General features: G+C 60.6%; 1 protein-coding gene across 1 annotated transcript; it reads left to right on the top strand.

Annotated features, from left to right (window-relative positions):
- The first annotated feature begins 3631 nt into the window (after positions 1–3631).
- On the top strand, positions 3632–23866 carry ATG2A (autophagy related 2A). Its single transcript, XM_032414375.1, has 41 exons — positions 3632–3911; positions 6432–6594; positions 6713–6865; positions 7023–7125; positions 7539–7674; positions 7811–7909; positions 8217–8313; positions 8402–8566; positions 8673–8813; positions 9359–9596; positions 9680–9824; positions 9915–10007; positions 10428–10586; positions 10691–10934; positions 11289–11385; positions 11506–11665; positions 12357–12499; positions 12585–12724; positions 12830–12990; positions 13651–13801; positions 13896–14095; positions 14204–14284; positions 14509–14615; positions 14712–14804; positions 15813–15883; positions 16114–16190; positions 16756–16926; positions 17029–17155; positions 17244–17455; positions 18012–18220; positions 18485–18620; positions 19881–20087; positions 20291–20392; positions 20473–20557; positions 20661–20793; positions 20880–20952; positions 21134–21216; positions 21456–21577; positions 21726–21880; positions 22954–23106; positions 23191–23866. The coding sequence occupies exons 1-41, from the start codon at positions 3741–3743 to the stop codon at positions 23425–23427; spliced, it is 5793 nt and encodes a 1930-aa protein (XP_032270266.1). The 5' UTR covers positions 3632–3740; the 3' UTR covers positions 23428–23866.
- The last annotated feature ends 1463 nt before the right edge of the window (positions 23867–25329 follow it).

Genomic DNA, 25329 nt, shown 5'->3' with positions numbered 1-25329 from the left:
GCTGGCCTCCCTGGACAGACCTCCCTTCGCCCCTCTAGGCCCTAAGATGTGATAGTGGGGTCTCTTGTTCAAAATTCTACTGCAGGGCATCCAAGGTACAGGTGGGATTCCAGGAGTTTGGCATTCTGGACAAAAGTTCCTGGCCTACAGTCTTGGGCCTCCTTCTTAGGACCCTGGACCCCAACACCCTTTATATCTCTTAACTCCATCCCTTACACTACACTGTGAAATCTCCACCCAGAAGTTTTGCCTGGATGAACAACTAACTGGTTCAAGTAAGCAGCGGGAACGGGCAATGAGACTTGGACACTGAGGTCAGGAAGGGGACTGGGGCCATTTTCAGTCTTCTTGCCCTGCCTTAAGCCTTGGTGACCACCCAGCCATCTTCCCTGAGAGGTGCCCACCTGCTGGAGCAACAGAAAGCAAAGGCCATAGTTTAGCCAGGTGGGCGTAAGGGCTCTACGACTGAGGAGCTGGCCAGAAGCCCCCCTGCTTGGTAATCTTCAGCCGGCCTTGTCCACCTTGCCCTTGGTGTCCTTATCTGTCAAATGAAAACCCACAATTTTCTCCTTGCCTACCTCCCAGGCTCAGAAAGAGAAGCCCGTCCCACATCCCTGCAGAAAAAGCTGGGGGACAGCAGGCCCACAGAGCCTTCTCCAGCCAGGTGAGAACCCCCAGGCCCAGAGAAGAGAAGTGCTTTGCCCAAGGTCGCAAAGCTAGGACCACAGATCTCCCAGCCTGAGTCAGGAGGGCACCAGCTCCAGCCTCCCACGCTAGGCTCCCTGGAGGCTAGTGCCCTGAACTCTGAGGGTCTCCAGGCCAGAATGAGGGTGTGAAGGGTTCATGTTTTATGGAAAGGGTGTGCTCCATTTGAGGATTTGGGGGCCTGAATGGTGGAAGACGTAAGACTTCCTACAAGCAGTGGCATTTGAACTGGGTCTCAAAATAGATACAGTGTCACCTGGGGGCTATTGGGTAAAAATTCTTTTTTAAAATCATCATTATTGAGATACCATTCATATACTATATAGTTCACCCACTTTGGCATTGTCATTTCATGAGTCAGAGTTCCGGTTTTCCAAGATGAAAAAGTTCTGGGTATTGGTTGCACAAAAATGTGAGTATCTCTAACCCTACTGAATTGTACACGTAGAAATGGTTAAGATGGTAAAATTTGTTATGTGTAATTTACCACAATTTAGACAAAATGCAAAATCCAGGCCCTCCACCATGGATCAAGTCAAAAGCCACAGCCCCCAGGCTACCTTCCATGATCCCTTCCACACCTATCCAAAGGCCACTGAGGGAATTCCCTGAGGGGCTTCTTCTGGGTGGACCATCCCTGGGAAAGGGAGAGCCTCCCCCCAAGGCCCTTGAGGCCTACAGCCCCTGGGTTGCCTATTGAGTTTCTACCTAATCTAATATGGAGAGGCCCCCAAGGGGCCCCACAAAGCCTGACCCTCCCCCCTTCTATCTCTATAGAGAGGAACCATGGCCTGGGTCTTCATCCCAGAAATATATGAGGGGGCCCCCACACCACCTTCCCTCCCGAGAACATACCACTCTCTTTACTCCGTATTTTTTATTCTCCCATTCAGCTCCTGCTCCAAGGCCCGGGCCAGGTTGTGGAAGGACTAGGTCTTTGGAGTTGGTCTTCTGTGGATCTCATGGTACACTGGGGGAGGCAGCAGGAAAGACTTTTGTGCCCCTCTGAGTCCTGTTTATTCCTGTGGTGGTGCAGACACTGCTCTATGTCACAGATGTGAGTACAGCCTCACTGGAGGGAAGCTGGCCCAAGAAGCAGCCACCCAGATTGGGGGCCTGGATACTGGGAATGGCTCTGTGTTCCCAAGCTTTGTACATGATGCACCCCATTCTCACAGCAGGGGAATGACCCCCTCTCTTAGTCTGGACATCAGGACAACTTTCCCTAGACTCCAGAATACACCCTTCCAGTCCCCACTGCCTTTGGGAGAAGTGATGTTTGTTCATTCACTTGCTCCATAGGCTCTTAGACACACAGCCTCAGTTTTCCTCTCCTGTAAAATGGGGATATTAATAGTACCTCCCTCCAAGGGTGTGGTGAAGAGCAGATGAAGTAATGCCTATAAAGTGACAAGCCCATGGCCCAGGACATCACACAGGCTCAATTCATGGTGTCTATCACTTTAATTATTATTAATTTAATAAACATGTGATGAAAACAACACTGCCCCTAGCCTGTCATGGGGAAAGACTGATCTTTTGATTCGTTCCACAAGCATTTCCCTGTTAGCCTGCCTCCTTGAATGGAAACTTCCCAGGGCTTCCCCAAATTCTCTCTGAGGTTGTTCCTTAGTCCCTTCCAAGAAAACGAGCTCTACCACCTACTAACCCAACCCCAGGTTACAGGGGATAGAACAGGCTCCTGGGGGACAGTGACATGCCTTAGGCCACACAGGACTGGACTCCAGGTCCCTGCCCCTCAGGCCAGGGTGTTTGCCCTTGCTTCAGGCTTACTTTTAGCATTAGATTGCAGTAGAGTCCCCCTCCCTGTAAGGCTAAAATAGGATTATAATTACCTTTGGGTATCCGTTAAGTCACCCATGATGTAAGAGGGCTTGGGTGACCAACCCTGTTGAGCAGGAGTTGGCAAACTTTCTGTAAATGGCCAGAAAACAATTATTTGAGGCTTTGCAGTTACCCCCCCACCTTGCGCCAAGTGCTCAACTCTGCTGCTGTAGCAAGAAAGCAGCCCCAGACAGTACTTAATCAAGTGAGTGTGCCTGTGTTCCACTAAAACTTTATGGATACTCACCTGTGAATTTTATGACATTGTCATGTGTCATGAAATCCTATTTTTTGGATTTTTTTCAACTACTTAAAAATGTAAAAAAAAAAAAAAAGCAAATAAAAATTGTACAAAAACAATAGACCCCTGCTCAAGGGATTTAAAATCCTTTCGTTATTAATTTTAGGTTAGAGATAAGAAAAACCATCGTTTTTTTCAGAGGAGCTGGAGGCCTGACCAAATGCAGAGAGAAGGGAGGGTGGGTAAATCTCCTGATCGGGATTCCAGGTGAGGAGGGGTGAAAAAAGATTTCCTTGGTGATGGATTTACAACAACCTTTACAAATTTGCTTTCTTATTTGTAAGATGGTTTTCTTATCTGTAAAATCGACACCTTAGAGTATTATAAGGGTTGAATGAGATAAAAGACGGTAAAGCGTTTTGTAAAATGCAAATGCTTACTCACTTAATTGTTTCTACGACGCGTGCTGGAGCTCTCACACAGACTCTTACTCCTCTGGGAAGCTTCCTATTAAGTTTGATGGGACTTTGTCCCTTTAAATTCTCCCCAACTACCTCAAGGAGGTGGACCAGTCGGCACATGCGCATTCCTCCGCGGGGCTGGCACCTCAAGCCCCAGCCTTCCCGGAGCCCGTAGAAGGGAGGCTAAAGGTCCTCCCACACAGAATTTTTACGCAGGCGTAAATCGAGATTGGGAGCACTATATCATGCAGAGAGCCCAGTCCCTTTTTCGTGCTCGAAGACTCCGCCCCCCGCGGCCAATCAGTAGGCCTCGCCCTTTACAATGGCGAATGGCAGTGAGCGTGGGGGGCGTGGCTGAGGGTCCGGGGGCGCGGCCTGGCGCTGAGAGAAGCGGCGGGGACAGCCGGGGGCTCTAGTGAACAGCGAAGCCGGACAGGGATCGCCGGCGGGCGGCGAGCGGAGGCGGCCTGGGCCCGGCGGTCTCCGAGATGTCACGATGGCTGTGGCCATGGTCGAACTGTGTGAAAGAGCGGGTATGCCGCTACTTGCTGCACCACTACTTGGGTCACTTCTTCCAGGAGCACCTCAGCCTGGATCAGCTCAGCCTCGACTTGTACAAGGGCAGTGTTGCCCTGCGGGATATCCACCTGGAGATCTGGGTGAGGAACGAGGCCCGAGATCGGGAAGCGGGGGAGCGGTGCGCAGAGACCTAAGGATCCTGGCTGAAGGGTCAGGCTGGGGGACCGGGCAGAGGGCGTGAAGAGGCTGTGGAGTCAGGCCCTTTCCAGGCGACTGGTCGGCTTCGGAGCCAGAAGCTGGGTGGGAAGGGGGTCCCTGCCTCCACTTCCCAGTAGGAGAAACTGAGGCTGAGGAAGGGGGTGTCACTTGTCTGGAGAATGCCAGAGTAAGCACATCGAGTTTGGGGCCCGAGTTGAGAAGCGTGGTCCTCAGGAGCTGAGGAGAAGGTGAAGAGGGAGCGAAGGAACTAGGGGCCTCTGACAGAACCCGTCCGGGGCAGTGACAGAGTTGGAGCCTTGCAGCTAGCTGGTAAGGCAAGGCTGGTGTAGGGGTCTGGAGTCCTGCTGAGAGCACCTGTGGGAAAGGTGCTCTGACCTCCTGACCCTCGGATCCTGGGCCAAGTGGGTGGGGTTCGCCTCGGGACCGGGATGTCAACAACCGCGTCAGCACCCGTGTTGATCAACACCTCGTGTGACTGCCTCGGCTGCCTACTTCCTGCTTTGGGGAGAGTGGGATGGACCCAGTGGTGTTTGGGGAGGGGCTTGGGAATCGGCCTCCCTACCTGCCGGGAAGCCCCTGAGGAAAGGTGGAGAGGTTTGGCTTCAGACAGGGAGGAGGCCAGGGGAGATGCTGGGGAGGCAGGGAGGAATAGGTCTGGGTCAGAAGCCTGAGGCTGGGGGTGGTGAGGGGCAGTGACTCAACTCATCTGAACTGGGAAGTTGCAAAGGAGCCATCAATTAGAGGCATCAGGCCAGGACTGGCAGGGGGTCAACCCCCCACTCCAGAGCAGCAGGGGTGGGCATGGGGTCAGGGGCTTCTCAATTTTCTGGCTGAGCAGACGAAATCTGGGGCAGGAAGAGCTGAGCTTGAGGGGTAGGCCAGGACTTCCTGAGCAAATGTAGAGGCAGAGGGAGACATCCAAGCCCAGAGTTGGGGACACCTGCCGATAACCTCTTGTCTATGAATCCTAGTGGAGGCCTTTTGTGACCTCTGACTTAGACTGGCCTGAAAGAAATGGCCAAGACCTCTAGGCTGCTGCTTTCTATTTCCAGTCCCAGAAAACACTCCCACTCTGCCCTGCCTTGCCCTGCCCTGCCCTGCCCTGCCCTCTTGGTGGGGATTGAAATGGCTCCTAGCTAGGCTGCTTTCTGGGCTGGCCTCCAGGGAGAAGTTATCCCCTGGTGAAAAGCAGGTGCTTTCATAGCCAGCCCCTCCTCCCACCCACTCAGCCTGCAGCCCCCGCCTTGAAGACCCCAGAAGAAGCTGAGTGCCTGGGATGGGGTGAGGAGAGAGGCCTGTCTCCCAGTTGTAGTCCTCACACTACACTGAGTGATTAAACTAGTTCCTTCTCTCTAGGCCTCAGTTTCCTATCTGTGGATGTCTGGGTAAGGAGTTTCAACTTGACCTCTATAAGCCTTCTAGTTTTGCCATGTGTTTGTTTATTCTTGGATCCAACAAGTGTTTACTGGGAACTTCTCTGGGTGGTACCACACAGCACCTGGGATCACACGGAGCAGGCAGGTGGGTTCCTGCCTAGCTCCCAGATGGCGGTGGTGCTCTTTCCCCAGTCGTAACCAGGGGCTCTCAGCCTTGTACCTCAAAGAGGTACAGCTACACCAAATGTTTGGAGTTGGGGGGGGTCCCCCTCTGGCTCAGTTCGGTCCTCTGATAGCCTCTCCAGCATACTCCCCTTGAACTCCATACTTGCCCAGAGATAACATGGGTGCACTCTGCTGGGCCTTTCCACATGCTGTTCCCATGCCTCGATCATGCCACCTTCCGTCCTCTCTGCCTGGCTTCCTCCTTTTCTTTTTTTTTTAAAGATTTTATTTATTTGACAGAGAGACAGACAGTGAGAGAGGGAACACAAGCAGGGGGAGTGTGAGAGGGAGAAGCAGGCTTCCCGCAGAGCAGGGAGCCCGATGCGGGGCTCGATCCCAGGACCCTGGGATCATGACCTGAGCCGAAGGCAGACGCTCAACAACTGAGCCACCCAGGCGCCCCCTTTTTTTTTTTTTAAGATTTTATTTATTTGACAGAGAGATAGAGACCACAAGTAGACAGAGCGACAGGCAGAGGGAGAGGGGGAAGCAGGCTCTCCGCTGAGCAGGGAGCCCGATGCGGGGCTCGATCCCAGGACCCCCAGATAATGACCTGAGCCGAAGGCAGACGCTTAATGACTGAGCCACCCAGGTGCCCCTGGCTTCCTCCTTTTCATGCTTCAGCACCCCTCCTCTGGCTTAAAGGATGAAAGATGTTTGGATGGGCCAAGAGTAGGAATCAGCTAAAGCAAGGGTAGAACTCTGTAGTAGCACACGGTGGGGCGGGGAGAACAAGGGAGCTCTCCAAGGTCAGAGCAGACTAACAAGGAGTGTGGCAGCCAAGGAGACAGCCACATTTGGGGTTTCCTTGAGCCAGCTTTGTCCCTTCCCTGCTCCTAGTCTGTGAACGAAGTGCTGGAGTCCATAGAATCACCCTTAGAGCTGGTGGAAGGCTTCGTGGGCTCTATCAAGGTGGCCGTGCCCTGGGCTGCGCTGCTCACTGACCACTGCACCGTGCACGTGTCAGGCCTCCAGCTCACCCTGCAGCCTCGTCGGGGCCCAGGTGAGGGCAGGGCAAGGCTGGGGTTGGGGGGTGGTGGGGAGCAAGTGGTAAGGAGTAGGCCTGGGCACCCAGGAGCTGACTAGGCCTGCCTCTCCTGAGACCCTCTTCCTACTCACAGGGCCAGGGGCTGCCGACTCTCAGAGTTGGGCCTCATGCATGACCACGAGCCTGCAGCTGGCTCAGGAGTGCCTTCGGGACGGGCTGCCCGAGCCCTCGGAGCCACCACAGCCCCTGGAGGGACTGGAAATGTTTGCCCAGACCATTGAGACTGGTAAGTAGGCCTCTCATTGCTACCCTGCTGCCCGCCCCTCCATAGCCCACAAGACAGGGGCCCCAGACAGCAGGATGGCCACACTGCTGCCCCAGCAGGGAAACTCTGCCTGCCCCTTGCTGTTCCACCTGGCCTGAGACCCCTTTCCACCCCTCAGTGCTGCGAAGGATCAAGGTGACCTTCCTGGACACTGTCGTGAGGGTGGAGCACTCGCCGGGTGATGGGGAGCATGGTGTGGCAGTGGAAGTCCATGTACAGAGGTAGGGGTATGCCTAGCGGGGTGGGCTGGGGTGCAGATGAGGGGGAGTGAGGGGCTGCTGAATGGTGTTGGCCCTGCCCCTAACCCCAGCTTGGGCTCCAGGGAAGTAGCAGGGCAAATCTTGGGTGGGCCTCGGTGGTGGCTGTGGTGGAGGGAGACCATATTGTGAGCCTGGAGTGGTGTCCAGGGGCCAAGTGGTACAGGCCCAAGGTGGCTGGGACCCCGAGGATCAGGTTACACACTGAGGGTCCGAAGGGCAAGGGCTGGCCATGGAGGTCCAGGATGGCCTGGCTATGATGGGGCAGCTCTGCTGGCCAGACTCTCTGGCCCCAGGCCCCTAGAACAGAGTACTGCGTGGGGAGAAGGGCTCCAGCCTGGGGTGGCTGGGGCGAGGGCTGATCCTGCACTCGGCAGACTGGAGTACTGTGATGAGGCAGTGCGGGACCCAGGCCAGGCGCCTCCAGTGGACGTGCACCAGCCTCCTGCCTTCCTGCACAAGCTGCTGCAGCTGGCGGGAGTCCGCCTGCACTTCGAGGAGCTCCCCCCACAGGTGGGCTGGCTCTGGTCCCCACAGTTTCTTCCCTTCTAATCCCCGTCTCCTATCTGCCCCGCTGCGCCCCATCCCTTCTGACCATCTCTGACCTCATCTTCTCGACCCCTTCCCTCCTATCTCCTTTTGCCTCCAGGAAGATCCCCCACAACCCCCCTTGCAGATCGGCAGCTGCTCAGGGTATATGGAATTGACAGTGAAATTGAAGCAGAATGAGGCCTTCCCAGGCCCCAAGGTGGGTCCCCAGCCCCTGTGGAGGAGGGAGTGTGGCCCATTTCAGAATACTCCTCAGCAGTGCTGATCTTGCCCTGTACAAAGCAGGGTCATTGAGTGGGAGAAATTACTGCCTCCTTGGATAGAGAAGCAGGCTTGGTGGTCAAGCTGTGGCCAGCGTCACACGGCTCCCTAGTGGTGACGGAGCTTAGCCTGGCAACTGGCATCCTCCCTCCTCTGGGTGAGGGCAGGTGGGCGGTGGCTCTCAGAGGGCCGAGGTGGCAAGTGTAGGCTCCATGGTTGGCCCCTCTGGCCCCTTCTGTCCCCAGCTGGAGGTGGCTGGACAGCTGGGCTCCTTGCACCTGCTCCTGACGCCTCAGCAGCTCCAGCAGCTTCAAGAACTGCTCAGTGCCATGAGCCTCGCAGGTGAGGCCCCTGGGCCGTCCAGGGGATGGGATGGCTGGGGAGGGGCCAGCTAGGCTGGACAGACACAAGGAAGTGTCCTCCTCCATAGACCCTGACGGCCTGGTTGACAAGCTGAATAAGAGCCGCCCGCTCGGTGCTGAAGACCTGTGGCTGATTGAGCAGGACCTGAACCAGCAGCTGCAGGCAGGGGCTGTGGCCGAGCCCCTCAGCCCAGAACCCCTTACCAATCCTCTTGTCAACCTGGACAACACTGGTGGGTGTAGGGCCAGACCTGGCAGTTGTCCAAGCAGCTAGCCGGGGTGTGGGAGTCACGGGCGCCGAGTGTGGCTTTCCCTGACCTCTCCTGCCCTGGCCCACAGACCTCTTCTTCTCCATGGCGGGCCTCACGAGCAGTGTGGCCTCAGCCCTCTCTGAGCTCTCCCTCTCGGATGTAGACCTGGGATCCTCTGTGCACAGTGACATGGCCCCCCGCCGGCTGTCTGCCCATGCCCACCCAACTGGTGAGTGCTCCTGGGGCAAGAGGAGCTGGAAAAGGCCTCAGTGCCCATGTGATGTCATGTATGTGTAGGAGGCCCCCATCCATGCTTAGCAGTCCACTGTGGGTTACTTGGTTCCCTGGGGATGCTCAGGGGAGGCTGGTAACACAATGGATAGAGGCCAGGTTTCAAAGTCCGTGATCTTGGGCCAAGCACTTAAATTCTTGGAGACTTAGTTTCCCCTTCTGTAAAAAGAGTGTACTAAGATCTGACCTTCGTAGGCTATATGTTTTGGCCGATGCTTATTGAGAGATTATGTATGTCAGGTGCTGGCCTGAGTGCTTTATCACCCACTTCTTCCAGCTCCTTGAGAGGGCTGGATTGAGCCTAGGCTCAGTATCCGGCATAACGAGGCTCTGGGTTAGCCCTGCCCGGCCAAGCCCCATGCCAGAGTCATAGTCCATCTGGGCCAGGGCTTCTCCCAGCCCGCAGCCCAGTGTCTGACCATCCCTCTACCTGGGGTACCCACGAGCTCTGGGAAGTCCCTGGTGAAACCTCTATCCTCTCAGGCAAGACGGCCCCCACGCCCCTCCTGGACACCCTGCGCCCTGACTCGCTGGTGAAGATGACCTTGGGGGGCATGACCCTGACCTTGCTGCAGACGTCTGCCCCATCTTCCGGACCACCTGACCTCACCACCCACTTTTTTGCGGAGTTTGATGCCACCAAGGATGGGCCCTTCGGCTCCCGTGACTTCCACCATCTCCGACCGCGCTTCCAGAGGGCCTGTCCCTGTAGCCATGTCCGGTACAAGCCCAAGGCAGGGGCCCAAGGAGAGACCCCCTCCGTCCCCCAAGCCCAACCTCTGATGCCCAGCTTCTTCCCCGCAGGCTAACGGGGACAGCTGTGCAGCTGTCCTGGGAGCTGCGGACAGGCAGGGGCCGAAGGACTACGAGCACACAGGTGCACTTCGGGCAGCTCGAGGTGCTGGAGTGCCTGTGGCCCAGGGACACGTCAGAGCCCGAGTACACAGAGGTGAGGGCCGAGAGCGAGTACGTGGCAAGGCCTGCAGCTTCCAGTGGGTGTGGAGGCTCGGCCTGACTTGCCTCCTGTGTCCCATCCCAGATCCTGAGCTTCCCCAGCACCCTAGGTTCCCAGGCCTCAGCTCGGCCCTGTGCCCACCTGCGTCACACACAGACTCTCCGCCGGATGTCCAAGGTAACCCACTTCACCCCATGCCTAAGGGCCCTTGGCTGTTCCTCACCTGTCAGCCTCCGCAGTGACTTCCCTGCTCCCACCGTCCACCCCCTTTGCCCGTGCTCAACTAGAGCACACCTCCCCATCTGGGAGCCCTTGAAGACAGCTGGGCCCTACATAAGGCATCCTCTTGGCCTGGTTGCCCCTTCCCTGGCCCATCTTGGCAAACCCCTGCGGGTCTGCAGATATCGGTGGCTTTTATTAAACAAACATGGTCATCTTTCTCAGGCAATGTGGTGAGGATCTCCAGGTCCCCTGCTCAAACTTTCCTTCCCATCACCCAGGAGGGCTCTGTGTTTTGTTTTTGCTCAAGGGGGTCCCTTCCCATCCTGCCCTAACCTACCCCACAGTCCTCGCTGACCTGAACACTCTTGCCCTCAGAGCCGACCCCGGCGCCCCGCTGCCTGCCATTGCCACTCAGAACTGGCCCTGGACCTGGCTGACTTCCAGGCAGATGTGGAGCTGGGGGCCCTGGACCGGCTTGCTGCCCTGCTGCGCCTGGCTACCATACCCCCTCCTGAGCCACCTGCCAGCCTCCTGGTGAGATACCCAGCTGGGGCAGGGAGCTGGCATGGACCCTCTGGCTCAGAGCCACAGTGGTGGGGCCCCTGGCAGCAGCTCTGATGCCCCCCATCCTCCTGCAGACAGAACCCGCACCAGCTGCTGAGCAGCAGACGGTGGTGCGGCTCTCAGCACCCCGAGCCACGCTGCAGCTGCGCTTCCCCATTGCCGACCTGAGGCCCGAGCGGGACCCCTGGGCAGGCCGGGCTGTGCGGGCCGAGCAGCTGCGGCTGGAGCTGAGTGAGCCCCAGTTCCGGTCAGAGTTGAACAGCGGTCCTGGTCCCCCAGTGCCCACCCGCCTGGAACTTACCTGCTCCGATCTGCATGGTGAGAGCCCCCCAGGGGACAGTACCCAGGGCAGGGCCTCAGGCCTCTGGGAGAGGTGGGCCCGGGCCTACGGAAGGGACTGAGTCACAGTCGGGGCAGACTCTGGCTCGAGCCTCACCAGCTCCATGACGCACCAGCATGGCCTGTCTCCAGGCTTGTCTGAGAGTGGGCAGAGTGGACCCTTTATCCCTGGCCTGCTGCAGATTGTGGGTGTGAGGGAGGGCGCAGGCCTGTAAACAGTAAAGGACAGTCACCATGATGGAGGTTCCAGGCCCCCACTAACCCCACCTCCCACTGGGGAAGAAATGGGGAAGGGCAGCAGTGACAGCCCCCCACTCCTCCTCATCCTTCCAGGCACTTACGAAGATGGAGAGAAGCCACCCATCCCCTGCCTGCGGGTCTCCAAAGCCCTGGATCCCAAGAGCTCTGGGCGCAAATACTTCCTGCCCCAGTAAGTGGGGGCTCCGGAAGGGATGGACAGGAGAGTGCTTGGCTGCTGAGGGTGGCTCCCGAGGTGGGATCCAGGGCTGAGGGGGCCTTGCAGGCCAGTGACAGGCCTGTGCCCTGGCAGGGTAGTGGTGACGCTGCGCCCCCAGCTCAGCGGTACACAGTGGGAAGTGGCCCCTGAGAAGGGAGAGCTGCTGGAGCTGTCAGCTGAGAGTCCGTGTGAGCTGCGGGAGCCTGAGCCCTCGCCCTTCTCCTCTAAAAGGACCATGTACGAGACGGAGGAGGTGAGGCCCCTGGAACCCAGGGGAGCCACTTGGTGGCTGTGGGATAGGAGGACAAGACCACCTGGGGCACCAGTTGACGTGACCTGGCACCAGCTAGAGTTTCATCTCTTCCATCATCTTAGACCAGTGGGGAGTCAAAAGCACCCCAGCTCATGGGGCCTGGGCATGAGGACACTGGTGAGGGCAGGCCCTGGAAGGCACAGGTCCCTGATGGGGAAGATCACAACCCCGTCTGTTGACAGTGTGTGTTTGGACCTCAGGATCCTCTTCTCTGAAGGTGCTGAGATTTGAGTGAGAGAGAGTTAAGGGCCTGGCCTCTGGGCCAAAAGGTCTGGGTTTGAATCCAGGCTCTTCCATTCAGTGGCTTCGTCCTCTTGGAACTAGTCTAATCTCAGAGTTCTACGCAGATGAGTTTCCTCATCTTGAAAGTGGATACAATGACCTGTGTCACAGGCTTATCACGAGGAGAAAGGAGTTGACACACGTGAGGTCCTCCTTCATAACAGGGTTGGCACGCAGTCAGCGCTTCGCACGAGCTGGCTGTCATACATCCCAGCAGAGAGGGGCTCCTATGAATGAATGAGAATGAATGAATGAATGATAGGAAGTCAGGGTGCAGAACAGGGTCTGATTGCCGAGCCAGAAGCAGGCCCTGACATGTCTCAGATGCCTTTCCCGCTCGCCTGTCTAGATGGTGATTCCTGGAGACCCTGAGGAGATGAGGACCTTCCAGAGCCGGGCCCTGGCGCTGTCGCGCTGCAGCCTGGAAGTGCTCCTGCCCAGCGCCCACATCTTCCTGCCCAGCAAGGAGGTCTACGAGAGCCTCTATAACAGGTGGTGACTCAAGTGGGTAGGGGGAGCGTGGGGAGGGGCTGGGCTGGGCCACCCTCAACTGCTGCTCTCCATCCACCTGCCCCAGGATCAACAACGACCTGCTCATGTGGGAGCCTGCGGACCTGCTTCCCACCCCTGACCCCGCCGCTCACCCCACTGGTTTCCCAGGCCCCTCAGGCTTTTGGCACGACAACTTCAAGATGTGCAAGTCAGCCTTCAAGCTGGGTAGGAGGGATGCCCCAGCAGGGGTCCTGAGGCCCCCAGAGCTGGGCAGGGCTGGGGCAGCCCTCCCAGGTCTCCTTCCCACTTGGCTCCTTGATCTCACCCCAGACTCAGACTCGGATGATGAGGATGCCCACTTCTTCTCAGTAGGGGCATCAGGCGCTCCCCAGCCCCCTGCCCCTGAGTCCCGAAGTCCTCGCTCCCAGAGTACCTTCTCTACACTGGTGACAGTGCTGAAGGGTCGGATCACAGCCCTCTGTGAGACTAAGGTGAGGGCAGCCCTGGGGAGGTGAGCCCCGCTGACTCCAGCGCCCCCCCAACCTACCGTTGGCAGGAGAACAAGACCAGTGTGAGCAGCTCCAAATTGGGAATCTAGGAAAAGAAACCCCAGTGTGGCTGAGAGTGGTCTGTCTGGCCAGCAGCACCCACCCACCACCCACTGACCACCCATGCCTCCCCAACCATCCATCACACCCCGTTAGCACCTGTTGTACGTAAGGCACCAGGCTAGGGGTCCACATGGGCACTAGCTCATGCTGGATGGCAGACAGGGCAGGGATGACTCGCCGTCTAGCAAAAGAGACAAGTGATGGAGTGCCTGCGTGGCTCAGTCTGTTAAGGGTCCAACTCTTGATTTTGGCTCAGGTCATCTCGGGGTCCTCACTGGGCATGGAGCCTGCTTAAGATTCTCTCTCTCCCCCTCCCCCCCCCAAAAAAGATCTTCTCTCTCTACCTCTCCCTCCGCCCCTTCCCCACTCCCTCTCTAAAAAGAAAAAAAAAAAAGACAAGTGCTGCTCTAGGTCTTCAGCGGAGTCTGGGTAGAGCGAGAGCTGGTCTTACGCAGGCCAGGGCTCCTGGAGGCCACCCCCCTGAGGGCACGGGGGCTGCCGAGGGCCCTGGTGAGGCCACACCACATGCTCTGCTTGCAGGACGAGGTTGGGAGGCGGCTAGAGACCTCACACGGGGAACTGGTGTTGGATGTGGAGCAAGGAACCATCTTCAGCGTCTCCCAGTACCGAGGCCAGCCGGGACTCGGCTATTTCTGCCTGGAAGCCGAGAAGGCCAAGCTCTACCACCGAGGTGTGAAAGGAGGGGACTTGCCGGAGGGACGTGGGCTCTGGGTGGAGGGGATGGTCAGCCAGCTTGGCAAGGGGCTCACCAGCTGCCTCCCCAGCGGTTGTGGAAGACCACCTGCTGCCCAGTCGCCTGGAGCTGCCCAGCTTTGTTCCTCCGGCCCAGCTGGCCCCAACCATTTACCCATCGGAGGAAGGGGTGACCGAACGGGGAGCCTCGGGCCCCAAGGGCCAGGGCCGGGGTCCCCACATGCTGTCCACGGCTGTGCGCATCCATCTGGACCCCCACAAGAATGTCAAGGTACAACAGTGCCTGCTTCTGGTCTACCCACTTGGCTGGGGCAACTGCCTCCCTGGTGCCTGGTGGGCCAGTCCCCCTCCCCCCGTGCTGACTGTGCCCCACCTCCAGGAGTTCCTGGTGACACTGAGGCTCCACAGGGCCACCCTGCGCCACTTCATGGCTTTACCAGAACAGAGTTGGCACTCCCAGGTGAGCGAAAGTGGTGTGGGCAGGCAGGTCTCTGCACCTGGGGGGAGGCCAGTGTGAGGGGCCTGGGCTGGGCCAGAGCTGACTTCCAAGCAAAGCCCCTGGGCAAGGGGTATGGTAGCAGCTGATGAGCAGCAGGTGGGGAGCCATGCTGGGGCGCGGGGAGGGGATTAGAGGAAGGAAGAGGCCCCTGATCCTTGGTACCCCTCCTGTGCCGGCCCCCAAAGCTGTTGGAGTTCTTAGATGTGCTTGATGACCCAGTGCTGGGCTACCTGCCCCCAACCGTCATTACTGTCCTACACACTCACCTGTTCTCCTGCGCCGTGGACTACAGGTACCCAGCCTGGGTGGGCCAAGAGCCAGGGGCCGGGGGCAGGCTCTCTGTGTAAGGAGCCCGCCCTAGTGCATGTGTGACCCCCCCCCCCCCCAGGCCCCTCTACCTCCCTGTGCGTGTCCTTATCACCGCTGAGACCTTCACCCTCTCCAGCAACATCATCATGGACACCTCCACCTTCCTGCTCAGGTATGCGCCACCCCCACCCAGCTCACTTCCCCCCCCCCCCCCCCCAAACTAGGCTGCAGCTGCCACTCCCCAGGGTCCTGCCTACCTGATTTGTGTCCTCAGTCTCTGAGCCTTTCTGTACATTTGGGTGATGATCCCTCCCTCAGGAATGAGAATTGGTTCCACCTTCCCGGACAACAGTGGGCACCTCCTCAGCAGAGCCTTAAAACATCTGTGCTCTCTAACCTGATAGGCTCACTGACGTGCTTGTTCCAAGGATGTAAGGATAACAGAGGTGGAATGCGATGCCTTTGTAGAATTTAAAACTTACAATCTAAATGCCCCCAGATGACAACTTGAGTCAGTAAACATGGCTGACCCGACCATTAAAGTCAAGTTGAAGAATAACATTGAAAAACACGAGAGATGCTGTAATGCAATATGTGCTGAAAACCCGAGACAGAAAGCTCTACATGGTGGTGGTGTTTTTTTAAGATTTATGAAGGTTTATTTGTATACGTGTCTGTGGCTTCACAGAAAAGATGAAGAGAATACATAGGGCGCTTTTCTCAGAATTTGGGATTAAGGGAATATGGTTAGAGATTATTTCTTATTCCTGTGTTTTAAAATATCTTAAAGGAGCTTGTGTTATGTTGCCATTAAAATAAGGACTGACTTTGAAAGAACAATGAATGCTGTGGGTGGGTGGGGGGAGCAGGACACTTCCCTCCTGCGGCCGCTGTGAGGCCTGGATGAGGAGGAGCAGGAAATACTTGGAGAGCGCTACCTGCCCTCTGACCTAAGCAAGCAGGCGCTATTTTGGGCCTGCGGCGCAGGAGACAGGCCCAGTCTCCCCAGTGTATGGACAAGAACACCGAGGCCAGCGAGGACCCAGCGCTAGTTTCTTGTGGGTTTGGGACCCCCTGTGGCTGCCCCTCTGCCTGTCTCTAGGGGCCCCACCCCCGTGGCTCCCATGGAGCTGCAGCCTGCAGCGGCTCCTGGGCCCTTCTCAGCCCTGTTCCCCACCAGGTTCATCCTGGACGACTCAGCCTTATACCTGTCCGACAAGTGTGAGGTGGAGACGCCGGATCTGCAGCGAGGTGGGCAGGGCCTGGACTGGGCTCCCTCTCCTCTGAGGGCCCACAGCCCCGGGCCACACCCAGAGCAGCCAGAAGTCCTCACCCAGCTGCTGGCTGGGCTCTTAACACCCACACACGCATGCACGCGCACAAGGGCTGCACTTAGAGAAACGCCAGGTTCTCTGCTCTGGTGGTGGGCCAGGGGCTGGGCGTGAAGAAGCAACTGGAACTTCTCTTGCTCTCTGCTTCAGATTATGTCTGTGTCTTGGATGTTGACCTTCTGGAGCTTGTGATTAAAACCTGGAAGGGGAGCACCGAGGGCAAACTGGTGAGCATTGTGCAGAGTCCCCCGGAGCCAGAGCAGGTGCAAGGGCCGAGGGAGCCTTCAGGGGATCACCCTTTGCCGTTGCACTCTCTCCTCCCTCTGCTCCCTGGGTCTGGGCTCAGGTTTCGGTCACTGCCTGCCCTTCCATGCTGGGCTCTGGTTCGTGGCCCCCCTGGGAAGGGCCAGGCCTAGCCTGGGCATCCCATAATATGAACCCCACCACCAGGGGGCAGCTGCAGCCAGGGCAAAAGCAGGGCCTCGGGAGTCAGCCGGCCTTTGTGGGGCCTGCTTCCTCCTCGGTAAAATGGAGGTAACAGGCCCCACGTGGCCAGGCTGAGGTGAGCGATGAAGGACTGGGCACTGGACCACTTTCATGCGGGGAGTGCACTCTTCCTTCCCTGGGTGATTTCACTCCCGGGGCTCCGTTTGCTCCTCCTTCAGTGGGGCTGTTGGGCAGCAGACTGACCCCCCCCCCCCCCCGGGAAGACCTGGCCGGGTCCTATCCGTGTGTGGCGGGGATGAAGCCTGGGCTGATGGTGCCCCATTCCCCGTCCCTCGCCGTCCCCAGAGCCAGCCGCTGTTCGAACTGCGTTGCTCCAACAACGTGGTGCACGTGCACAGCTGTGCAGACTCCTGCGCCCTGCTGGTCAACCTGCTCCAGTACGTAATGAGTGAGGGCGACCTCCACCCCCCTCCCCGGGCCCCCAGCCCCACGGAGATCGCCGGCCAGAAGGTACAGGTGAGGCCACTGGCACTCTGCGGCCCCCGGGGGCCTGGCTTCCGAGGAGGGGCGCCCCTCCTTCCCGTCCCTCATTCATGACTCCTCCCCTGCCCGGCCCAGCTCTCCGAGAGCCCTGCCTCCCTGCCCTCCTGCCCTCCAGTGGAGACGGCCCTCATCAACCAGCGGGACCTGGCCGACGCCCTCTTGGACACTGAGCGCAGCTTGCGGGAGCTGACCCAGCCTTCAGGTGGGGGGCGGAGGTGCTTTGGGGCCAGGGGACACAATCAGGCACCCAAATCAGGCATCGCCCCCAAAACTGGTGTCTGTCTCCACAGGTGGCCCCCTCCCTCAGACCTCGCCTGTGTCAGTCTACCTATTCCCAGGTGAACGGAGTGGGGCCCAGCCCCACTCGCCCCCTGTTGTGGCCCCCGCTGGCAGCCTGGGGTCCTGCTCAGAGGCCAAGGAAGATGAAAAGGAAGAGGGAGATGGAGACACTCTGGACAGTGACGAGTTCTGCATCCTTGATGCTCCTGGCCTGGGCATCCCGGTGTGTGGGGGGCAGGCTGGGCAGGGCCAGGAAGTGGTAGGAGAGGCTGGCTCCCTTCTGCACCTTTCTAGAGCTCCTGCTGGTAGAGGGGTAGGAGGTGGTCTCTGTCACTGAGGAGGTGGGTCTGGGTCCATGGCAGTCTCTCTGACTCTGGGCCTTGAAGGAGCAAGTGGATTTCCAGAGGAAGAAAGAATGGCATCCAGGACAGACGGACAGGACATCAAGGGGAGGGAAAGAGAGGAGCAGGGTGGTTAGCAGGAGGGGGAGGAGAACCATTTGATTGCCGGGGTGCTGACCGGCTGGCCCCCAGGAGCCAATGGGAATGTCACATGCAAGTGAGACCCAGGCCCAGGGAGACAGGGTTGGCAAGAGCACGGGGCACTTAGATCCCCCCTGGACAGAGCACTCTGACACAGCTTCTGGGGATGGTGGCCCAGGACGGTCATCCTTTGTCCAAAATGGGGGGGAGGCATGAGGATGGGGAGGAAGTTGGGAGAGGGTGGCCTGGACTGGGGACGGTATGTGCACCTGTGTTCACTCGGCCCCCTCCTTGCAGCCCCGAGATGGGGAGCCCGTGGTGACACAGCTGCATCCAGGCCCCATCGTCGTGCAGGACGGGTACTTCTCACGGCCCTTGGGCAGCACGGACCTGCTGCGGGCGCCTGCCCACTTCCCCGTGCCTAGCAGCCGTGTGGTGCTCCGTGAGGTCTCGCTCGTCTGGCACCTCTATGGGGGCCGGGACTTTGGCCCCCACCCTGGCCACAGGTGAGAAGGACAGGTGCAGGTGGCAGCAATGGCGTGGGGCCCACCCAGCTGGGAGATGGGGCCCGGGCTGGGGGCCAGCTCTGACCTTCAGCCGCCGGTAACCTTGAGCAGTGTCCTTGCCTCAGTGGCCTCCGTTCTTCCTCCTTCCTTACCCCCCCTCCCCAGGGCTGAGGCTGGAGAGGGTGTCCTGCCCCAGGCTGAAGGGCCCGCTCTGACAGGAAGGGGGTTCCCCCGAGTCAGCTTGTCCCCTGTCCCTCTTTCCAGGGCAAGAGGCAGCTTCATGGGCCCCAGGGGCTCTCCTTCCCGCTGCTCCGGCCCCAACCGGCCCCAGAACTCTTGGCGTACACAGGGGGGCACTGGGAGGCAGCACCACGTCCTCATGGAGATCCAGCTCAGCAAGGTGAGCTGGGGGCTCAGAGTCCGGAAAGCCAGCTGGGAGGGGGACAGGGCAGGCCCTCCCATCCCTGGCACCCAGCCAGCATGCCACCACGGCCCCTCGGCTCCGGGTCCCTGGTCAGGCACCAGGTCCCTGAGCGCTTGCAGAGCGGCGGCCACACTGCACCCCAGGTGCTGTTCTAGACGATGGAGGGAGCGGCGAGCACAGCAGACAGAGCCCTGCTTGCCCGTCACGTGTGTGGTAGGGGAGGGAGCCCCAGATCTGTGTGGTGTGGACTGGGGTCAGTGTTTGGGGAAGGTGAACCAGGGAGGGGGCATAGGGAGTGCCGGGGAGGATCAGCACAGTCTTCTTGAGACGGTGCTGTTGGCACAGAGGCCCGTGGAAGGGGGCGGGGAGAGGGTTCGGGCAGAGGGCGCAGCACGAAGGCCGGGGCCGGGAGCATCCCTGCCGTGCTGGAGCCACGTGGCCAGCAGGACCGCAGCCGGGCCGGGAGGGGCCGTGGGTCTGACTGGGAACCAGGTTGCCGACCGCCCCGCAGACCACAGGACGGTTCTGGCTTTTACTAGAGTGAGATGCGGTCAGCAGGAGACGGTGGCCACACAGGGTGGTGGCAGCCGCAGAGCCGGTGACGGCGGTCCGATCCTGGAGAAATTTGGATGGGGAGGAACCCCAGGTTGGGAGGCCGGGCGACACGAGGCGGTGCGGGCAGAGGTGCTGCTTCCTGAGGGCGAGGCCGTGCGGGCCCTCTGCCCCAGCGCACGGGGCTGTCGTGCCGAGCAAACTCAGGGGCTCTCTGCAGCCAGTGGGGCTGGGGAGCCAGCACTGGGGCGGGGAGAGGGAAGGCCAGGGCAAAGTCCCGAAGACGAGAAGGGCCTTGAGCTGTTCGAGGGGCAGGAGAGAGGCCAGTGGGGCTGGCGGTCAGGAGCAAGGTGGAGGGAGAGGCCGGGCCCCTCCAGGCCCCGAGGGGGTGTTTGCAGGGCACAAGGTGGGTGGGCGTGTGCTGTGTGAAGGTCCCTCTGGGTGTGTGGAGAAGGGCGGTGCTGGCGCTGGGTGACAGGCACACGGGGGCCTCTAAGGTGACAGGAAGGGAACGGAGCAAGGAGATTCAGGTCAAGAGTTCAGCATGCCAAGTGGAGTTTGAACTGACTATGGGACAACTGTGGGGAGGCAGCCAGGTGGGGGGCTGGGGGGGGCTGGGGCAGAAGGGGGGCTGGGAGAGGCGGGGCCCTGCCTCCCCGGCTCAGGCGTCCGTCCGCCCCGCAGGTAAGCTTCCAGCACGAGGTGTACCCGGTGGAGCCAGCCACAGGCCCTGCGGCCCCCGGCCAGGAGCTCGAGGAGCGGCCCCTGTCCCGCCAGGTGTTCATTGTGCAGGAGCTGGAGGTCCGGGACCGGCTGGCCTCCTCCCAGATCAACAAGTTCCTATACCTGCACACGAGCGAGCGGATGCCACGTCGCGCCCACTCCAACATGGTACCGGCCGCCCCCACTTGCCGCCGCGGGCAGGGCCGTGTGTGCCCACACAGCAGGGGGTGGGAGCCTGGGAGGATGCTGGGGCTCAGGCAGGCCCAGCTGAGGGACCAGCGTGTGCAGTGCAGCACCGGGGGGGCGGGGTATAGGGTGGGGGCAGGGGCCTGAGGCCCGGCGGGTTCCCAGAGCTTGCCCTCTGCCCCCAGCTCACCATCAAAGCACTGCATGTGGCCCCCACAACCAACCTGGGGGGGCCCGAGTGCTGTCTCCGGGTCTCGCTGATGCCCCTGCGGCTCAACGTGGACCAGGTGAGTAGGCCAGACGGGGGCAGAGCGCGCGGTGAGCCCCACTGCCCCTGGGCCTCTCTGACCTGCACCTTCCCCGGCAGGATGCCCTGCTCTTCCTCAAGGACTTCTTCACCAGCTTGGTGGCTAGCATCAATCCTATGGTCTCGGGAGAGACGTCCGCTGAGGGTGAGAGGCTGAGCTGGGAGGGGAGGGCCCGGGCCTCCCGCCTCCCGCCTCCCGCCTCCCAGCCATCCCTGGGCCCATCCCCCATCGGTGTCCCCCACCCTAGCTCGCCCTGAGACCCGAGTCCAGCCCAGCAGCCTCCAGGAGGGCCGGCCTGAGGACGCAGAGATGACCGGCTCCCAGGAGGCCGCGGGCGGTGGACACAGCTCCTCTGCTGAGCAGCAGCCTATCTACTTCAGGTAGGGCTGAAGGCTGGGGGTCCTCGCCCAGGCTGCAGGGGGCAGGGTCAGGCACCAAAGGCCCCCTCTCCCTGTTTCCCATCCAGGGAGTTCCGCTTCACGTCCGAGGTGCCTATCTGGTTGGATTACCACGGCAAGCACGTCACCATGGACCAGGTGGTGAGTGGGGCTGTCCCGCAGAGTGGCTGCGTGGGCCATCCCTCTCAGGGCTCCCCATTCTACCCGGGGGTGGCTTCGTCTTCTGGGAGCCGGGGCTTGATCCAGCAGCAGTGGCTGCTGAGCCGGCCTCCAGGGGCTCCGAGGAGCTGAATCGTGTGAACCCAAATCCCTCCTTCCGCAGGGTACTTTCGCTGGCCTCCTCATCGGCCTAGCCCAGCTCAACTGCTCCGAGCTGAAGCTGAAGCGGCTTTGTTGCCGACATGGGTGAGCCCCCCATCCCCTCCAGCACCCCCAGTCTCCTGTCTTCCCTTGGCTATATCCTGACTGGTTGTGTGGCCTTGGCCAAGTCCCCCTCTGGTGCCTCAGTTTCCACTCTGTGAAGTGGGCACAGTCATCCTTTGCACTGGGCTGGAGACATTGGGGTACCTCACTCGGGTCCTGGCCCCAGGACCCCTCAGTGTGTGGCTCTGCCCCTGTACCCTCCTCTCCTCTCCCCTTCCCAGGCTCCTGGGTGTGGACAAGGTGCTGGGCTACGCTCTCAACGAGTGGCTACAGGATATCCGCAAGAACCAGCTGCCTGGCCTGCTGGGCGGTGTAGGCCCCATGCACTCCGTTGTCCAGCTCTGTGAGTGGCTGGCTGTGGGGGCTCTGGAAACGGCTCTGACTCTTGGGCAGCCTAGAAGCTGCCCCCAGGAGTAGGGGGAGGAGGTCCTAAGTCAGGGTCGGTGCGGGCCGCACAGCCTCGGGCATCTCTGACAGCCCGGTCCCTGCAGTTCAAGGGTTCCGGGACCTGCTTTGGCTGCCCATCGAGCAGTACAGAAAGGACGGGCGCCTCATGCGGGGGCTGCAGCGGGGGGCCGCCTCCTTTGGCTCATCCACGGCCTCGGCCGCCCTGGAACTCAGCAACCGGCTGGTGCAAGCTATCCAGGTGAGTGGGCACCTGCTTGCAGGCCAGGAGGGCAGGGAGAGTCTGCTCCACGGTGCCTGATCTGTCCCCAGAGCGCTACTAAGGATGGACAGTCTGGATGAGCGGTCTCATTTTATGAGACACAATCATGGACAGGAGAGGCCCACTGACCGGCCTGGGGCCCACAGCAACTCCTCGGGGGGTGGGGGCCCTGCATGCTTTTAGCGCACCGGGTGTCTGCTCCTGGCCAGCTCTTGACGAGGAGGGAAGGGGGTGTGGCTCTGTTTACAGACAGGAAAACCGCGGCGCAGACTGGCCCTCACTCATTCAGGCCCCGCACTCGGCTAGGCCCAGACAGGTCCCCAGGGAGGCCCGGGAGTTGTCCTGCGAGCAGCTCTAGTTCAGTGCCGTGAACACTAGTGGAAGGGCGAGGATGGGCAGGCCTCTGTGGGGCGGTGAGCGTGCAGATGCAAGGGGGAGCTCAGGGCTTTCTGGGATCTGCACGCCCAGCCCCTTGCAGGCCGTGGGGAAGATCTCTAGCAAGGAGGCTGGAAGGATAAGCAGGCCCCAGAGAGCCCCCCAAAGGCACAGCTAGGTGAGGAGGCAGGGTGAGAAGTGAGGGGCAAAAGGAACAGAGCAGCCAGCATAAGAAGGCAGATGAGAGTCGGTGGGGTGAGCTAAGGGACCCCAGCACTCCGCCCGGGCTTCCCCCAGAGCTGGCAGGGCCAGACGAGGGGCAGGGTAGGGGAGACGGTGCACTCGGTCTCGAGAAAGTTGCACGGGCGGCACCTCACAGATGGCGCAAGGGTCCACATGTGGTGGTCCACCCGAGGAGGGTTTGGGGTCCAGTGGACATGAGGAGAATGCCCTCCACCTGAAGCCCCCCGACCTGGGCGCTGGAAGCATCGGCAGGATGCAGGAGCAGCCCCGTAAAGCACGGCTGTGGGGGAGGCAGAGGCGTGATGCCCCACACCCCGCCCCCGGGCTGGCCAGGCCTTCCAGCACGGTCCTCTGGGGCTGGCTTGGGGTCCTAGGGGCTGGGTGTGTGTGCCCGCGCTGGCTCTCCTCATCTGGTGCCCTCCATGTCCCCTCAGGCCACAGCTGAGACCGTGTACGACATCCTGTCCCCAGCAGCGCCCATCCCCCGCTCCCTGCAGGACAAGCGCTCTGTGCGAAGGCTGCGAAAGGGCCACCAGCCCGCTGACCTCCGGGAGGGTGTGGCGAAGGCCTATGACACGGTTCGAGAGGTGATGAGACCTTGCCCTCTTCCCAGTCCCACGCCCACGACCCCCCCGCCCCCAAGCCCCTGCGCTGACCTCCGACTTCCACAGGGCATCCTGGACACGGCTCAGACCATCTGTGATGTGGCATCTCGGGGCCACGAGCAGAAGGGGCTGACGGGCGCCGTGGGGGGCGTGATCCGCCAGCTGCCCCCAACCGTGGTGAAGCCCCTCATTCTAGCCACCGAGGCCACGTCCAGTCTGCTCGGGGGGATGCGAAACCAGATCCTCCCCGACGCACACAAGGACCACGCTCTCAAGTGGCGTTCGGACGAAGGCCAGGACTGAGCACCGGGCGCCGGGACCCACGGGCGCTGCTCCCCACCTCGCCCGGCCGGCCCCGGTGGCGTCTTGGCTCCTGCGCCTCCCCAGAGCTTTCGGCCCACAGCCGGGCGGGCCCTCGGGAAGGACCCAGAAGGACCCTGCCTGGCCCCTTGCCAGTCGCTGTGAGAACGAGGCCTCCCTGCCTGGGGCCTCAGCCCCGTCTCTGCACTTTTCCTCTGGGGAGAAAGGACACCGCCTCCACCACCACCTGGGCCCACACTGCCGCCTTGTCCTGGGACGGAGGCTCTTGGACCCTCAGACCCCGACCCCACTCAGCCAAGTGTCTCTCTGTGTCTGGGGGGAGGTGGGGGACAGACACTGTGGGGGTCAATGTATTTTTAAGCTCCTTGGAGCGTGTGGGTCAGTATCTGCATGAAATGCAATAAACTGTGCCCACCGCCGGCCCCCTCGTCCTGTGTACCTGCGCTGCCCCGGCCTCAGCCTTGACCTTGGCTCTCCCCCAGATCCCCACCTCCCTACCCAGCATCCCCCATGTTCCTACCAGGGGTCACCACACCTGCCCAGCAGGTTAAAACTGGCCCCCAGCTAGCTGTCCGGCCTTGCACTCCCCCCCGGCTGCCCTACGTCCGCACTCTGCCCCTCGCCGCTCCCAGCCCCACTTCTGTGCGGCAGGGGCTGAGCGAAGAGGCCCAAGGGGCCCGGAGCCCACCTCCCCCCGACCATGTTTCTCCGCTCTAGCCCTGCAAGAGCCCAGGATCCAGCCTTACCTAGGGCCAGGGGTGAGGGGACAGCTAGGAGGACACTGAGCTGGAGCAAAGGGTCAGGCTGTGGGGTGCCCCAAGAAGGTTCAGACCCTGACCATGTGGTCTGAGGCTGCACCCTTGGTCTCTGAGCTTCGGGCCCCTCCTGGTGATCCCTACCCAGGGACCATTCCTGGAGGGCTGCGCCCCCTGGAGGCTGCTCCTGCCATCCCTGGCAGAAGGCTTGTCGGGTGATCGGAGCCTCTGCCCTGGGGTCCCAGCTCCAGGGCACTAGGTGGGGAGGGGCGCTGGGGGCGGCACTGGCTAGCAGGGCTCCTGACATGGGGTAGGGAGAATGCCCATTACAACCCCCCCCACACACACCTTGTTTCTTCAGAGCGAGAGGGGCTCATCTGATCATGCCCCACCCGCCTCGCTCCCCAGTAGCACTGCGCTGAGGCAGGTGGGCAGTGGGCCTCTGGGGAAACTGAGGCTCAGGTTAAGAGGCCCAGACTTAGAGAACCCTCACTTGCTAGGGTCATCTACAGACCTCTCGGGTGAGCAAAGATCCCCCCGGTCCCTTCTGTGTCCTTGCTGTCCCCTTTGTGTCTGGGCACCAAATGAACAGAGCAGTTTTGTCCAGGTGGATCCCGGGGGTCCTGGCCGCCCATGGTCACCTGGGGCAGTCAGCCAAGCAGAGGGGGAGGGGAAGAAGACAGGGTGTGGGTGGCTGGGGTCTGATGCCACCGGAGGGGACGGAGGGGGGCCCAGCCTGATGCTTCCTAGAAGTGCCCCACCCTGCCTGGGCACAGTCCAGGGTTCCATGCCCTTCGAACCACACTTGTGATCCCTATTGACAGGCAGCAGGATAATCATTAACCACCGCCAGGGGCTGGGCCAACGGCTCAAAAGGCACTGGGCCCAGGGCGCCCCTACTTCCTCCTTGTGCCCCGAGGGCCAGCCAGGCACCCAGGTAAGAGCCTGCCCGGGCAGTCAGACCCCCACAGCCCTTGGGCCCCAGGGCTGTCCTGAGCCCAGCCACCTGCTGCAGGGGCCCCAGCCCTTCTGAGGAAGAAAGGAAAGGGCCTAGGCAGCCGCTGGGTGAGCCACGCAAGTCCCTTCCAATCTTGGGCCCCCATTTCCACCTGTGAGATGAGAGGGCCGG

Source organism: Phoca vitulina, unplaced genomic scaffold (genome assembly GCF_004348235.1).
Source record: "Phoca vitulina isolate PV1807 unplaced genomic scaffold, GSC_HSeal_1.0 scaffold16, whole genome shotgun sequence".
Taxonomy (NCBI): domain Eukaryota; kingdom Metazoa; phylum Chordata; class Mammalia; order Carnivora; family Phocidae; genus Phoca; species Phoca vitulina.
The sequence above is the reverse complement of the archived record's forward strand: the minus strand, read 5'-3'. Positions and strand labels throughout refer to the sequence as shown.

Excerpts from the sequence above, each read along its gene's own strand:
- ATG2A (XM_032414375.1), top strand. The coding sequence starts at position 3,741 with ATGTCACGATGGCTGTGGCCATGGTCGAACTGTGTGAAAGAGCGGGTA. Across the intron at positions 16,927-17,028 it reads TCGCCGGCCAGAAGGTACAG|CTCTCCGAGAGCCCTGCCTC; the intron begins GTGAGGCCACTG and ends TGCCCGGCCCAG. Across the intron at positions 23,107-23,190 it reads CCTATGACACGGTTCGAGAG|GGCATCCTGGACACGGCTCA; the intron begins GTGATGAGACCT and ends CGACTTCCACAG.